Source organism: Tyto alba, unplaced genomic scaffold (genome assembly GCF_018691265.1).
Source record: "Tyto alba isolate M040663 unplaced genomic scaffold, T.alba_DEE_v4.0 Super-Scaffold_8, whole genome shotgun sequence".
Taxonomy (NCBI): domain Eukaryota; kingdom Metazoa; phylum Chordata; class Aves; order Strigiformes; family Tytonidae; genus Tyto; species Tyto alba.
The window spans coordinates 23,436,794-23,452,016 of NW_024881329.1; the positions used below are offsets into that span (position 1 = coordinate 23,436,794).

At 51.0% G+C, this 15,223-nt stretch overlaps 1 protein-coding gene across 2 annotated transcripts in view; it reads right to left on the reverse strand.

Moving 5' to 3' along the window:
• Positions 1-15,223, reverse strand: part of VPS45 (vacuolar protein sorting 45 homolog) — a 30,302-nt gene that overhangs the window by 9,207 nt on the left and 5,872 nt on the right. For both annotated transcript variants that reach the window (XM_042784743.1, XM_042784744.1), the window contains exons 9-14: positions 14,997-15,110; positions 13,396-13,563; positions 9,653-9,811; positions 7,750-7,857; positions 7,313-7,434; positions 368-499 (exon numbers count right to left, since the gene is read on the reverse strand). In XM_042784743.1, the coding sequence (XP_042640677.1) occupies positions 368-499; positions 7,313-7,434; positions 7,750-7,857; positions 9,653-9,811; positions 13,396-13,563; positions 14,997-15,110 (803 nt within the window). The remainder of the gene's footprint in view (positions 1-367; positions 500-7,312; positions 7,435-7,749; positions 7,858-9,652; positions 9,812-13,395; positions 13,564-14,996; positions 15,111-15,223) is intronic.

A 15,223-nucleotide genomic window follows, 5' to 3' on the forward strand; every position in this document is an offset into this window, starting at 1 on the left:
TAGGTACATTAACTTCACGGCTACGGAACGCAGTGGCTCCAGACTTCGACAGGAGCAAGGAGACCACAGTCAGTTTTCAATTCCTGCGTGCTGCACTGCCTTCTCATTCATATTAGAGCGTGGGGTGAATTATAAGCAGGAAGAACTCTATACATCTACTTCCCTGCCCTTGAATTGAGCAAAATGCACATTAAACCTTCCGCTTGGTAATATGTCCCTCAGCCATAATGAGCAGAGCTGGGCTCGGGCCATTTCCACACATTTCTGTGTTTTACTGCGTGATGAAGATCCCTCCGGCGTCACAAATTCATGCTCATGTCAGCAGTTTTACGTACCCAGAATCCACAGTAAGAAATATGGTTATTACCTTTTCGTGTTGTGGATCGTGGTCCCACCCAGGACGATCCGCACGCCCGGGTTGGTGCGGTTAAGGTTATAGACAGTCAGAGCCTCTTCGTACGTCGCCCCGCCGATGATGAACACGATAATATCTTGGGGCCTGCAACAGAGACACAAATGTTGAGATGGGATTGCACAAACCCCAAGGATAAACCCTGCACCACTCACGGGCACTGAGGCAACGATCCCGACGCTTTCTTTCCCCAGACCATGTCTCATTTCTGGGATGTGCTGGGCTCAAGGTTGACAACAATGTGTAGCCCATTAAATTGCTTTTAAAACATTGTCTCTCCTAAACATTTACACGATGTGCTAACGGTCCTTAAAAGCCTCCTCAGCAACACCCACACGCTGCATCCCTGTGGAGCTCCACCATGACACATACGCCAATGTTTAATGCATGATCGAGACACTGCTGCGGCTGTTAAATTAAGATCAATTCAGGAGTCAAACGAGGACAACAGTCATGCTTCAGACCTCTCGGGCTTGCTTTGAAGGGCACGGATCAGCTGCAGTTTTGCTGGCTGATTACAGAACTACTGGGATTTGTGCATGAGTTTACCTCGGAGGTTACATTCCCTAGCCAGCCTAGAAACACAGGCTGTTGCAGAGAAGTAGCGTGAGGGGAAAGGGGGGGAAGGAGGGAAATGCCTCCATCTGACAAAATACAAACCCAGCCACGGGCCCTGCACATTCTGCTTTCAACGGGAGGCTGCACCTTCCTTGCACCACCCTCCCCCATCACTTCAGTTTTCCACTCTCAGGGACAGCAGGATGTGCTTGCAACCCATAAATCAGCTCTGCTACCACCTACAAGCTGAGAGACCGACTTCTGCAGAATCTACAACGAGAAGGTGTGGAGCACATCCTGTCAGTCACCCGCTTGAGTCGGAGCAGTCAAGTCTTGACACAATTAACTTTCTGTTGCAGTCTCAAAACTCATCTCTGCTTTCCTAGCAGGTACTTCCACTAGGACACGGCTGCTCGCTGCAGTGGTGGAAGCAGCAGGCATTCATCTGCTCTGTCTGGGCGAGCTCTGGATCGGTGACAAAGCAAATGGAGCATGAGACAGGGATGACCCTGGAATGCATCTGGACTCTGTGTCTCTGGTTACTCCCCGCCGAGAAGCCAACCTGCAAAGCCCTCGACACCTGTAACTGTCCAGAGGAGCAGCACGGGCATCGGAAGGACAAACACCAGGGAGTTCTTTCTTGGCATCACTGAACAGACAATACTACCAAGAGTAAAACTGCTGCTGCTGTCAGAATGGGACACTGGCTCGGAACGAACGTGTCAGCCATCAGATCCACACAACTGCCTCCCTGCCCCGGAGAGGACACGGAAAGGCAAGAAAAAATTAAGGAAAAAAGTATCGCACGGCCACTTCCCAAACACATCTTTGTTACCAGTAACCTCCCAGACTGTCAGTCTTTTCAGAGAGTTTGGGTTAGGTCGGCCTAAGATGATTTGGACAGACAAAAGGAGATTTCAGAGATGCTTTAGAAGGTGCCAGTAGTCTCCCTTTGCGGGGTGGAGAGGGGATCCTGCAGCCTCGATGCCTGGCACGTGGGAACCCCATCATTTCAGGCACGCCCTCCAGTGACACACAGCACTGCTAATTCAACAACAAAAAAATTGCTGCACTCAGTACAGTTCTTCCACAGGTACGAGAGAATTTGTTCTCCTTGAGGACTATAATAATTCTAATAACGGCCAAGACCTCCAGCTTCAGTTCACTGCACAGCTTCCGTGGCAAGAAAAAGGCTGAGAGTGGAATCCTTTGTAAGAAGCCAGCAGGAGCGGAACCTGCTCTATCAGCTGCCTCACGCCTGCGCTCTCCGGACAGAGCGGCGAGTTCTCCCCTGCCCACGATCCCCCCCCCCGCCGCCAGGAGCAGCGGGGCAGGCAGCCCTGCCCTCGGGATTTCAGCAGGGCGGTCTGTGCCGTCCCCACTCCCCTCCCGGAGCCCCGGGATCCGGGGTGCTCAGCTCCCCCCGCAGAGCTGCGCTGCGTCCCCTGCGCGGGAGCAGCCTGGGAAATCTTCGGCGCTGCAGCCGCAGGACAAGCAGGTTATATATAGCAAATACGGCAACCGCACAGCCAGGCCGTGCAGGTTCAGGCATCTCGCCGAGGCGGACGAAGGTTTTTGCAGCCCAGTGACAACACAAGTCACCGAGCCGGCCCCAGGGCACAGAAGAGCGCGGCACCCTGCCTTTTTAGCTACAGCCTGCCATACGGCTTTGGAAATTTGATGCAGGTGTCCCCAAGTCTTTTGGGGAGGGAAATCAAAGGGAAGGGGAGGCACAGCGATGAAATAACCCGATAAGCCGCTCTCAGTTGTCAGAAACAGCACACCTAAAATCTCTGCAAGCCCACTTTTACCGTGATGCGTGGAAAAGACGTGCCAAATAGGCCGTGCCACACTTTGCTTCTTAGGGAGAAGGTCTTTCAGGTTGAGAGAGCTGCCCCTCCCCACAGGCTGGTCAGTCAGGGAGGAGCTTCAGGACAAAGGTTCCGTTACTAACCGGATCACTGGAGCAACAGAGAACCAGACCAGGCCACTTCTTACCTTGTGCAGACTGAAATCCCCCGGATCAGTCTCCTAGTACCATCACTGGTGCATTTTTGGGTGGAACTATCAGAGACCTAAGGAATTTAGATGCCGAAGTCCTGCGGCTAGCTCTCATATGCTCCCCTGGAACATCTTAACGTGTACCAGCCTTTAAATTTGCCACCCCCTTTCAGTGGCCCCACGACACCAGGCTATCCCGAAGCCGAATCGTAGGGTTAACGATGAAGCCTGGCGGGGGGCGGCGGGGGCAGAGCTACGGCCTCTCTCCCGCTGCAGGTGCCCGGCGCAAACCGTCCGGCGTTTACCCTGCGGGTTCCTCCCACAGCAAAGTGAGCTCAGTCACGCAGAGCAGACTGCCACAGAAAGAGCAAAGGGATCCTGGTGTCGTCACGAAGTGTCCGGGGAATTACTGCTCGTGTCGAGGGCAAATAATAAGCAATTTGGGAATAGGAAGAAACTCCAAGACTGTTAGAGGATTAGTGGGAAAGCAATCTACGGCAACACGCGCTCCAGCTGTTGCGCTCCTCGGACCCAATTTATGGAGGTGGCTGTGTATCTCCCCAGGTTAACTACCAATTTAACAGCTACATGCTCAAACACTTCAGACAGGAGGAAAAAGTGACTTCCTTGAACAAACGAGGACACAGTCAGAGTTTTGCCTTAAAAGACCAAAGATCCACAAACCGCAAACCATACTAGACACAAGATACTCTGTGTGCTTTAGGAATAGCACTGCTTTCCCTAATCTTTAGGGCAGTATGTGTGAGCTCCGTTGAAAAAGCAGAGAGCCAAATGGTTCCACATCACACGCTGCAAGCTGATGCTTCCAAAAAAGGAGATTTTATGTTCAGTGCCTAAGGAGATACCTCAGCCATCCCTTTAGATGTGTCAGCCGTAGACATTTCTAAATGGCTCCAAATCCTTCCTCTCCTCAAGCAGTCAACAGGAGCTTTCCCCTCAACAGATCCGTGCGAGAACAATCACATTCAGTCTTAGAATATTCTAAACTAGATGGTATCAGTGAGTTCTCGTGTTCCATGTTTAAGTCTGAACTCCGACGGGCTTTCGGACAAGGTAACTTTCCAAGATGTCTCAATAAGCAGTGGTGAAACTGTGGTAACCTCAGAGAGAGCCGAGGCCCACCCGGATCCCCAGGGAGCAGCGTGCCTTTTCCTGCCTCTACTGCCCAGCCCGCTGCCTGCTTCGTGCAGAACGCCGAGGACCCGTGTTTGGTTTTTCAGAAGCGCAGCGGTGACAGAGCGGTCCTGCGGCCTGATTACAAACCGGCTGGAAAAAGGCGACTCCAGCCATCTGAGGTAAGCAGCGTCCAGCTGGTCCGGTCGGGCCGGACGCCCTACTTGAGAAAATCCCAGGTCAAAGCAGAAACAAAAGGCGAAGCTCCAGCCGGAGGGGAGGCTTTGGCTGAGCCCGGCGAGCAGAGCGCGCCGACGGGGTCGCAAACCTCAGGAGGCGTTTTGGACGGCGGGGAACGCAGCTGGGGCTCCCGCAGACTGCTGCGCCGCAGAAGCCGCTTTAGGAACTTTTCTAGCTAGTCCCTTCCAGCAGCAAGGTGGAAGGGACTGGAGGCTGACGGCATACGAGAAAAAGGGTGATATTTAACGCAGTGGGAAATAGAGGAGAAGCAAAAGAAAGCAGAATTGCTTATTGCTCGCTCCTAGGAACCCTGCTCAGCGCTTTGCAAAGATCCCCTTTCCCTCACTGCTGCCAATTTCCACAGCTGAATTTGGACCAGGAGCTTTTCCTCCCTTGCAACAGTGCAATCTTTAATACCGAAAGAAATGGTTAAAAAGAATCCTTTCAAATTCGTTGCTGTTCAAGCGACTGCGGCCCTTTGATCAGAAAATACAAAGCCTTGCGCCCTGACCTTCTGCTGAACTCCTGCCAATCACTGTAACACCATCCTCTGAAGGCAGAAAGCAAGAAGACAGCGCGGCCCCGTTTGCCTTGGGCTGTGATTTATTATACTAAGTTTTGTGAAATTATTAAATTTAAATTCCTCACGCAATCGGTTTGGCACTAAGGCAAAACCATCAAGTGGGCCTTTTTCTTCCAAACCTGATAAATAAACCCTGGTTTTAGATGAGCCCTCATCTTCCTGGTACTGAATATTCATACTTTAGAGATGCCGCAGTGCTGTGGCCCCCATTTTATGCAGCAATTAAAGACCAGACACAAAAATATTTAGATGCCTATTTCTTGATAGTTATAAACCCTCACTCCTGCAGCTCCTATGTCTTAAACTCAACATTCCCATCAGGAAACAACCCTAAAACCCATGTGCCCTTATGCTTCTGATCACGTTGCAGACATCTGTCCCAGCAGCGGTACTGCTGGACGTGGCCACTGTCCCAAGGACAACCCCAGACCAAAGGAGGACCATGAGAAATTTAAGGGAAAGAACAGTTTGGAAGCTCTGCCTTTGTATTTTGAGGTTTACTTCAACAAAACTACAGGATTCACGTCTTTTAGCTAAGAGACAAGGCTCTGGCTGCTCTGGAGAAAGGCGGGAGGTGCCAACTCCATTTCCCTTCATCCAACTTCTGTTTCCCTTCAGATTGAGGTAGGAATTCAATCATTCTCATGCTCTCCCAAGTAAATTATTTGCATGTTCTTTGCAGCAGGATTCTCAGGGGCAGGTTCCTGTGCCCTTTTCTGGAAACCTTTAAAGAGGAATCCAGGTGAGACACCGCTCAGGAAAATATCAGTGGGAACTGAAAAGGTCAGAAGACCATTTGTTTCTGGTTAGCTGGGAACGAAGCCAGGTCGGGGATGCCTGGATGCAGTTACTGCTGTTCTGCAGGTCTCATTTCAAATCTACCACAAACCGCAGCCGCCAACCTCTTTTTGTTGGCCTGAAATCCATCTCAGCTGAGAGCTGGTTTCAAGGACAGAGGATAGCGTTTCTGTTGCTAGGGGCCTTGATATTTCACACCTATTAAAGCCAACTATCTACCCTACCCAAAATCCACTATTTCATTTTAAAGGGAAAATCTGGAGCAAGGCAGATTTTTTTTTTTTTTTTTGGTCTACCCAGGACGTACACAAATAAATTGCCTCTTGTATGACTATAATTCTTTCTTATTCATAAATAAAATGATTAACGTCCCCTGCTGTCAGCCTGGCATGGAATTTGGATGCCTCCCTCCTACAAAATACACTTTAGCTTTCATCGGATGGCTCGAAATGCCCCAAGGCAGGGCCGAGGAGGAAGAGCAGTGTGCGTGTGCGTCTCAAAGAGCGCCAGACATGAATGCTCGTGCTTTTACACGCTTCTGCCCCTCCCACCCCCTTGACACCGCTGAACCCCGGTCCCCAAGTCCACTCCTCTCCTGCTCCAAAGGAGTCTCGTTTCCATTTAACCCAAACCGCCCTGCAACAGCCGCCTCGTTTGTTGAGAATTACTACTTTGAATTTATTTTCTGCTTCACTAAAAATATGGCAGCTGCTGATAAAAAGCCAATAATATGCAGCGTGTGCAGGGAATGGCGGTTGTTCTAATGCTGCATGTAAAACATCTTCCGCAGAACCCTGGGGCATTTAACAGACATTGGAGAAGATTCAGCAAATCGCTGTGATGACCTCATCGTGGATCACCCAAAGGAAGCAAAGCAACAGCAGGCTCTTCTCCTCAAAGGAGGCTACCACCAGAAGGAATAAGAAATACCTGACCAGCACGCGGCAGAGGCTTAACTTAATTTACAGAAAGGAAACTGCGGTGCCAAAGGAAGGAGTGCTCTGTCCAGAACGCTGTTAGAGGAGGACGTGGCGTCTCTACTGATTCAGTGCCCTCACTCCGAGGCCCACATTTACCTTTAATGACTTCATTGACAAGAGATTAGCTTAGCTCCAGCAAAGTCAGCTAGAAGCAGCCAGCCAGAGATCTTCTCAATGACAGTTATTAGCCATATTCAGCAAGATCCCATTCTCATCAGGAATAGTAACTGCCTCAGAAGGGAGAGCTTGCAGTTGGGACTATTTTTGGTGCTCTACAAATAAACACCAGATGGCATGGAGTGAAGTTAGGGGGCAGGTTGAAATCCATCATGTGAACATCCCGGCGGCTTGGTGCAGTGGCTTTATTCTTTACCTGAGCCCTTACAATGGAAGTGTCACATCTTGGCCAGCAAGAAAAGACGACTGTGTTTCAGTCTCAATAGCCCTCTCCGGAGCGCACCTACTTGAGAATACAAGGAAGACCTACACAATCAAGACATTTCTCTGCCAAGCCTAAGTTCTGTTCATCTGCAGGCAAACAGCAGCAGCACTGGGAGGAGCAGATACATTTCAGTTCCGAGCTCTGCCCTAAAAGGCCCCACATACCTGTCACGGAGAGTGTTGGGACCCAGGTAGGGGTACTGGCTGTCCTTGAGTTTTCCTTTGATGAGCTGATCTAGTGTTTCGTGAAGCAGAGGCTGGTGTTGCGTATACACATTCTCAACACCCTGCAGTGCAAGAGAAGCTTTTGTTATGAATTAATACAGCAAGGCAGCAAGCTAAAAGAGATCAGCAAAGGCACAGAAAAGGAGCATCATCGTCTGATGGATGTATCAAGTGTGAACCACTGAAATCCAGATCGAGAGGCTTTTCAGCAGCTAACTCCCATTGTCTTCTATGAGAATTATGCTCTAAAAGCCCAGTGCACTTGCTATTAAATCTCTGAAATCCATGACATACCGCCTTGCACTGCATGTGAGTCCTGCTCCGTGACTACAATTTTGACTAAAACTGTCATTATTTCACCTGTGGCAGACCCATACCTTCAGTCCTTTGAGGAACTGTTTGGTGATGGCTACAGCATCCTTGGGACTGAACAGGTCACTGCCCCGGATCCGTTTCCCTCCATACTCCACAACGGCAGACACCAGCTGTACAGAGAGAGGCAAAACCAGGATCCTATTAAGGTGGGAAACCAGCTTCCCGGCAGATTTTGTCTAGTTAGGCTCAGTGGAGATACTGGAATGACAACCAAGGAGTCAGGGAGATCAATGCTGAGCAGAAAAAGCAGCACGGAGAGGGGCAAAGGGGAGGAGAAGGAGGACTGCCCACATCCACCAAGCAAGTCACTCTGCCGTGACACTGCCTGCATGAGGAGAGAGGCTTTCATTTCCATAGTCTGCTGCAGTGACAGCAGATCCTCCATACAATGTGACATCATCCTGCTTCTCCACCTCCTCTCCAGCTGCTCACTACATTTGCCAAGCGCTGCCACCCTCTCCCTGCCAGCCAAGCTCCTTTTACAGTCTCCACAAGTCCTTCGCTGCAAGTACTGCCTATTCAGCAGGAGCTGGGGAAAAAGGGGTGGGGAGGAAGAGGAGAAGGAGAAAGGAAGCATGTTCCCAGCCCCGTTTAGATGGCACACACCCATCCTAACAGACTCCTGGCATGCCTGCCATCTCTGCTTTATTCAGGCCTCCATAACATCGCCGACTGTGGAGAGTGGGGACAAGCGCCGTTCCTCGGGGGTCGGGGCTGGGCCCGGTGCTGTTTCCCATCTTTGTTGAGATGGGGACAGTGGGATCGAGGCCCCCTCAGCAAGTGCCCCGATGGCCCCGAGCTGTGCGGTGGGGGACATGCTGAGGGCAGGGATGTCACCCCGAGGGACCCGGGCAGGCTGGAGAGGGGGGACCGAGCAAACCTCATGGGGTTCAGCAAGGCCAAGGGCAAGGTCCTGCCCGTGGGTCGGGGCAATCCCCAGCACAGACCCAGGCTGGGCCCTCGAGGAGGGGCTGGAGAGCAGCCCCAAGGAGAGGGACTGGGGGGGTTGGTGGGGGGAAAACTGCCCGTGAGCCAGCCCCGTGTGCTCGCAGCCCAGAACCCACCCGTGCCCTGGGCTGCAGCCAGAGCAGGGGGGGCAGCAGGGCCAGGGAGGGGATTCTCCCCCTCTGCTCCACTCTGGGGAGACCCCCCTGCAGTGCTGGGGCCAGCTCAGGGGCCCCCAACAGCAGAAGGACACGGAGCTGCTCGAGCGGGGCCAGAGGAGGCCACGAAGATGCTGGGGGGGCTGGAGCAGCTCCCCTGGGAGGCCGGGCTGAGAGAGTTGGGGGGGTTCAGCCTGGAGAAGAGAAGGCTCCGGGGAGCCCTTCGAGCGGCCTCCCAGGGCTTAAAGGGGGGGGAGGAAAGGTGGGGAGGGACTCTTTAGCAGGGAGTATGGGTTTAGCACAAGGGGTAAGTTTTAAATTGAAAGAGGGAAGATTTCAGTGAGATCTAAGGCAGAAATCCTTCCCTGTGAGGGGGGTGAGGCGCTGGCCCAGGGTGCCCGGAGCAGCTGTGGCTGCCCCCTCCCTGGAAGGGTTCAAGGCCAGGTTGGACGGGGCTGGGAGCCCCCTGGGCTGGGGGAAGGGGGCCCTGCCTGGGGCAGGGCGTGACACTGGGGGGGCTTTAAGGTCCCTTCCAGCCCAAACCAGTCTGTGATTGTATGATTATGATTATTCTATGATTTTGGAAATGGAAATTAAGTGATTAGGTATGCCTTTCAAAGTAACACCTGCAGGCCCCCGGCCAAGCTCAGGGTTCTTTTCACAAGGTGAGGCACAGTTCAACAAAAAAAACATTGTGCTAAAGGAAAGCAGGGAAGCTTTACCCCAATTAACACTGATTTTCCACCTCTGTGCCCTCCTGTCCCACTCATTCATCCAGCTGAAGGAGAAATGCTGCAATTACCTTCCGGTACTTCTCTGACACACCCCTGTTCTTGAGATCTGTCACCAGCCCTGGCAGGCTATTGCTGCTGTGCCGCTCGTAGTGCAGGGCATAGAGCATCACCAGCCGGGCAGCGTCCAACTCCGTCACCTTGGGGTTCTGCAAGAGGCGCCGCACGTTCTGCGGCAAGACAGAGAGCAGTATTAGTGGAGAGGCCTTCAAGCGACATTAAATCAGACGAATATCAAGCCCACTGCCTAGCAACAAAACTGCATGCAGGGGGAATGCAAGAGAATTAAACTGTGTCATAAGCAACAGAGCCTTGCTTCTTACGTGCTCTGCGGTTAGATTCATTGGAGTACAAGGGAGTGCAAGTTGCTTTTGGGTCTCTTCAGGAAGCTGGGAATTCATAATCCAATTCTGTTGTCCACTTTTAACTCTCCGTAACAGGCTGCGGGGTGAGCTCAGGTTCCCGTGGGCCTCCCCTGAAGCAAGGCCTCAGCAGGCACTTACAGAAACCTTTAGCCTCTGCCCTTCCCTTTCCAACTCGAGTAGAGCCAGAACTGGCCCACAGGTTCCACTGTAATACTGACTGTCAAGAAAAAAGAGCTACGATGATTACATGGATTCAATTTTCTTTTGGAATGTGCAGGGCAGAAGCATCGAAGTCTCAGATGACCTTTGGATGTGAGAAGTGGAGGAGCGAGTATCAAGCATTTGGAAGCAGAGGAGGAAAGGAATTGAAAAGGAAAAGTTACAGCAGTGGAGGTAAATACAGAGACCGACAGTTGTTACATCTAAAATGCAGATCATTACATCTTCTGCTGAATAGAACACAGTACCATAAATCTAAAGGGTGTCTGCCCCAGAGAGGCTGCCTGTTGAAGTACAGACCCTCTCCAGAAAAGTTTCAGAGCCTTTGGCGCATGCCACTCACCCTCCAGGGGTTGCAGGCAGGATATAACTGCTTGTGTAAGCTGACAATTGGCCGTATAAGTGCTACTCCTCATTACAACAAAAACCACTTATTTCCTCTCTGCAACCTCGCAGTCACTGTGTCGAGTCACAGAGCTGAGATAATGGAGTTAACAGAACAAACACCAGAGCCAAGCTGGTAGCTTAGGTGAGCAGTGGGAGTAATAAGCTTCTTAACTCCGAGCTTTGCAATGGGTCTCCAAGAACAGGCATCAACTACCAGATGTGTTTGCAGACATCTGGTTAGGGCTGGACAGATGCATTAGGAGACAGCAAAGTCTGAAATTCTCCCTGTGCTGAACATTAAAGCAAAACAATCAGCCTCTATTAGCTCAAATGCATGGGAGCAGAGGAGCCGCCAGTTTTACAGTTGCAGAAATGGCAGTTCCAAGAGAGGGACAGAACCAGCTGGGATTTTTTTTCCACTCTGTAAACGTCCATGACCTTCAAACGCTCCAAAAATCCCAGCAAATCTTCGCAAGATTCTCCCACCCTCCCAGTACAGGTAGGCAACATGGAACCAGTCAGCAAACAGCTGCCAAACATGTAGTGAAGCTGCTGTTATTTACCACGCTGACTCAGCTATATTTGCTGTCATCTGTTTGACTGTTGCAGACCAGGTACAAAAATACAGAATAAAATCCTGGCTTTGAGGACGATCAACAGGAGTTTTACCATTAACCTCAGTAGGGTCAGGAATTCACCTGTGAGGGCAGGGACAGTCGCGCGGAGATGTCTACTTGCAAGATTTCTGGTCCTGGCCTGGCAGCACAGTGGCAATGCCTGTGTAAGCGGGCAGCGTGCAAAACAGAAAAGCTATTGTCCGTCTCAGGAGATGGGATTCAAAACCTCCCATTCATCTCTGAAGGCTCATGTACTATGTCAGGATTAATAAGAGACCAGGGGAAGAATAACCAAAATGTGCTGTACTCGGGGGCCCTGGGCCACCAGAGAAATTAACAGTCACTGAAGTTACAGCAGAGGGAGAACAATTCTGCCTTTATTTCACGCACTGGCTTATTCTTCATTGTTTCTGCAGCCTTGGCCCTTCGCTGCCATTCGGAGATTGCAACAGGGACCGGCCTGGGGCAGTGCAGCTACAGAGACACTGATCTCTCATGTAGAAGATACCAGTTCCACAGTTTTGCATTTATTTCCTAGCTGCTACATGTTTTCCAGTCGGTCTCAGTTGATATAAATACAATAGAGCCCTTTGGGCATGTGGCTGTAAGCAAACTGCAGGCAGCTTTTCTGCTTTAAAAACTGCAGAAATACCTAGTTGGTGCAGAGTGAGACCTGAATTAGCTCCAAGGTGAACTCCAGTAGCTGCCCAGGGCGGTGCTGGGCGGGGGGCAGACCCGCCTGCCTCCCTGCCCAGTTTCCAGTGCTGCCACGAACTCTCTTATCCATACAGCTGGTGAGGCAACGGCATCATCACCAGAAGTTCACATCATCCCTTTCTTCAGCAAATCTGAGATAACTTAATAAAGAGGAGACCAACATTTTCCAAAATGTTCTCCGGTGCCAAGCATCCAAGTTTCAACACTAATGCTCTGGGCTGTGTTAACATCAGAAATAACAGCTCGGAGCACAGGCACGGAGGGCTGATGGGTTAGAACTCAAATATTTGTCTTTTAAACTGCAAAAGCTTGATCTGGAAACAATGACATAGCAAGACAACCTCAGAGGCTGTTTTCAGCCACTGCATTTTATGGCTACATTCCCACTTCAATACTTAGTCATCTAAATTCTACCAAATATAAGCTATGAAATCATATCTATATGCTCGCCAATCTATATAGCTGCAATGACTTCAGCAGGCCTATACTGATTCACATCAGCTCGGGATCTGTAATGGATTACAGCACTTGAAGAGTCTAATATTATCCCCTAGCCACCCACTTGGAGCACAGAATAACAGGCAAAGAAGACATCCATTTCAAATCAGTTGAAGATGCTTATCTTTATTTTCTAGGCAAACTGCCTCTCCGGTATTGTGTAAAGGAGTCCACTATATGGTGGAACTTCTGCCTTGGCTATAAAAAAATTAAGGAATTGTTTTTTAATACCGAGTTGCTGGTTGAACTCTGCTAGAATACAGTCACACTCAACAATACTGCTATTTTCTCTGAATAGTCAGCAGCCACAGTTCATCACTATTGACATACTGTCAGATACTAGGTCAGGTCATGGAATCCAACAAGCCAGCATGGGGTCAAAATTTCAGTCTATATTCAGCTATAACAGAAGTCTCTGTTAGGCTTTTTCAGTCCGCTTTGCCAAAGAAATCTTTTATCTAAGAGGCTTTCCACTGTTTTGGGGTTTTTTTTGTTGTTGGTTTTTTTTTTAAAAAAAAAAAAAAAAAGGTGAAAGCCAGCACCTCAACAATAATCTGGTTTGGTGTTAGACAATTTCATGGATTCCACTTTCCTCCCCAACAACTACAACAAGCTTCTGCACAGAGGTCTGAGTTCTTTGGGTTGTTTGACTGGTGCCTGCACAGGCAGCCTGCCAGAAGCCAACTGACTGCATATAATGAAGGAATGTTGTATTGTGAAATGTAAAGACAGAATTTGCAAAGATGCCTCTCAAGCCAGTTATTAACTATGATTCATCCCCATCTGAACTGAACAGGGAGGAGAAGAGTAATTCTAAAATCTAATGTCCCAACCCTGCAGGATATCTGCAATCCCACTGACTTTCAGTATCAAACTTCCATCAACAGGGCGGTTACGGGAGCAAACCAGCGAGATTCAAAGGACCAAGGTGAGGTTTGGAGCCCGGGGTACCTGGAGAGCGTTGGAGTGGTCATTCTGGCAGGCCAGTTCCTGCTCCACTTCAGAGACCTCGAGCAGGTTCCGCTCACCAACCAGTCGAGAGAGCTCTCCCACTACCGTCACATGCTTCGACACCGTGCCCGACATCTTCTTGAACTGCGGGTAATTCTCCACAAACGCCTGCAACGAGGAAACCAAAGCAATCGGTTCTTCAAAAGAAAAGCAAGAGGCAGAGAATGCGTGCAACCCAGCGATCAACTCTACAAATTAATTGGCATCAATATAAGCAAGATCAGTGCGGGAGTAGGGATGATCGGGCACCTCAACCCGCGAGCCCCTGGGATTTCTCCGATTACCAGGAGACTTTTGGAAGGGATGTACTTTTTATTCAAGCTTAAAAATAAAAGGATGCAGAAAGTATCTCCAAAGACATCACCAGGATTCTTTAAGTCTTGAGCAGTGACTGCATGAAGAGCCTGTGCTCTGAGCTGCTGTCAGGTGACCCAGCTCAGATATAAAGCCCACAGTCATACTGGGACTGCGAGCACCCTCAGCAAGTGCCCCCATGACACCGAGCTGCGTGGTGGGGGACACACTAAGGGCAGGGATGTCACCCCGAGGGACCCGGGCAGGCTGGAGAGGGGGGACCGAGCAAACCTCATGGGGTTCAGCAAGGGCAAGGGCAAGGGGGGGCAGCCAGAGCAGGGGGGGCAGCAGGGCCAGGGAGGGGATTCTCCCCCTCTGCTCCGCTCTGGGGAGACCCCCCTGCAGTGCTGGGGCCAGCTCGGGGGCCCCCAACAGCAGAAGGACACGGAGCTGCTCGAGCGGGGCCAGAGGAGACCACGAAGATGCTGGTGGGGCTGGAGCAGCTCCCCTGGGGGGCCGGGCTGAGAGAGTTGGGGGGGTTCAGCCTGGAGAAGAGAAGGCTCCGGGGGGACCCTGAGAGTGGCCTCCCAGGGCTTAAAGGGGGGACAGGGAAGGTGGGGAGGGACTCTGGGTCAGGGGGTGGGGATGGGACGAGGGGGGACGGGTTTAAACTGACAGAGGGGAGATTTAGGTGAGATTAAGGCAGAAATCCTTCCCTATGCGGGGGGGGAGGCGCTGGCCCAGGGTGCCCAGAGCAGCTGTGGGTGCCCCCTCCCTGGAAGGGTTCAAGGCCAGGTTGGACGGGGCTGGGAGCCCCCTGGGCTGGGGGAAGGGGGCCCTGCCCGGGGCAGGGGGGGTTGGAACTAGATGATCTTTAAGGTCCCTTCCAACCCAAACCAGTCTGTGATTCTACACTTAAACCAGAGCTTACCAATTCAACTGTAGTGCTTCAGGATTCCAACAAGCTCTGAGCAGCAGCTCAGGGAGCAGTTGGAACAAGCAAGCTCGTGGACCACACTGCAGTGGTGCAGAACGGCCTGTCCAAGTGTCTAGCTTTCAGTAAAGAACCATTGCAATGACCACAGGGCACAAAGGAGGTGACCACTGCACAACCCAGCACGCCACAGAGAGCTGAACTGCTGGTACCAGCAGCGTGGACTGTCAGTGCACAGGCAGTGGTGATCCACACTGTCCCGCCACAGATGGGTTTTAAAAACTCCTGTCAGTTATGTGCAGATTGTCTGTACCTTCATATCTGCTATGGATTCCAGCTTCTGCTGCTCCTTAGGTTTCCTCCTCTGGAAATCCTCCATAAGATTCTTGATGTTACTGCCAATCTCTGCGAAGTTCAGGTACATGTTCTGCACGGAACAAGACAGGGATCTGAGAGAAAGTTGTTCTAACACACGAGTCTTGATGCAACTGGAGCAACGTGTCACTGTGTCCAAAACACTGAAATGCCATTGCCATCGTC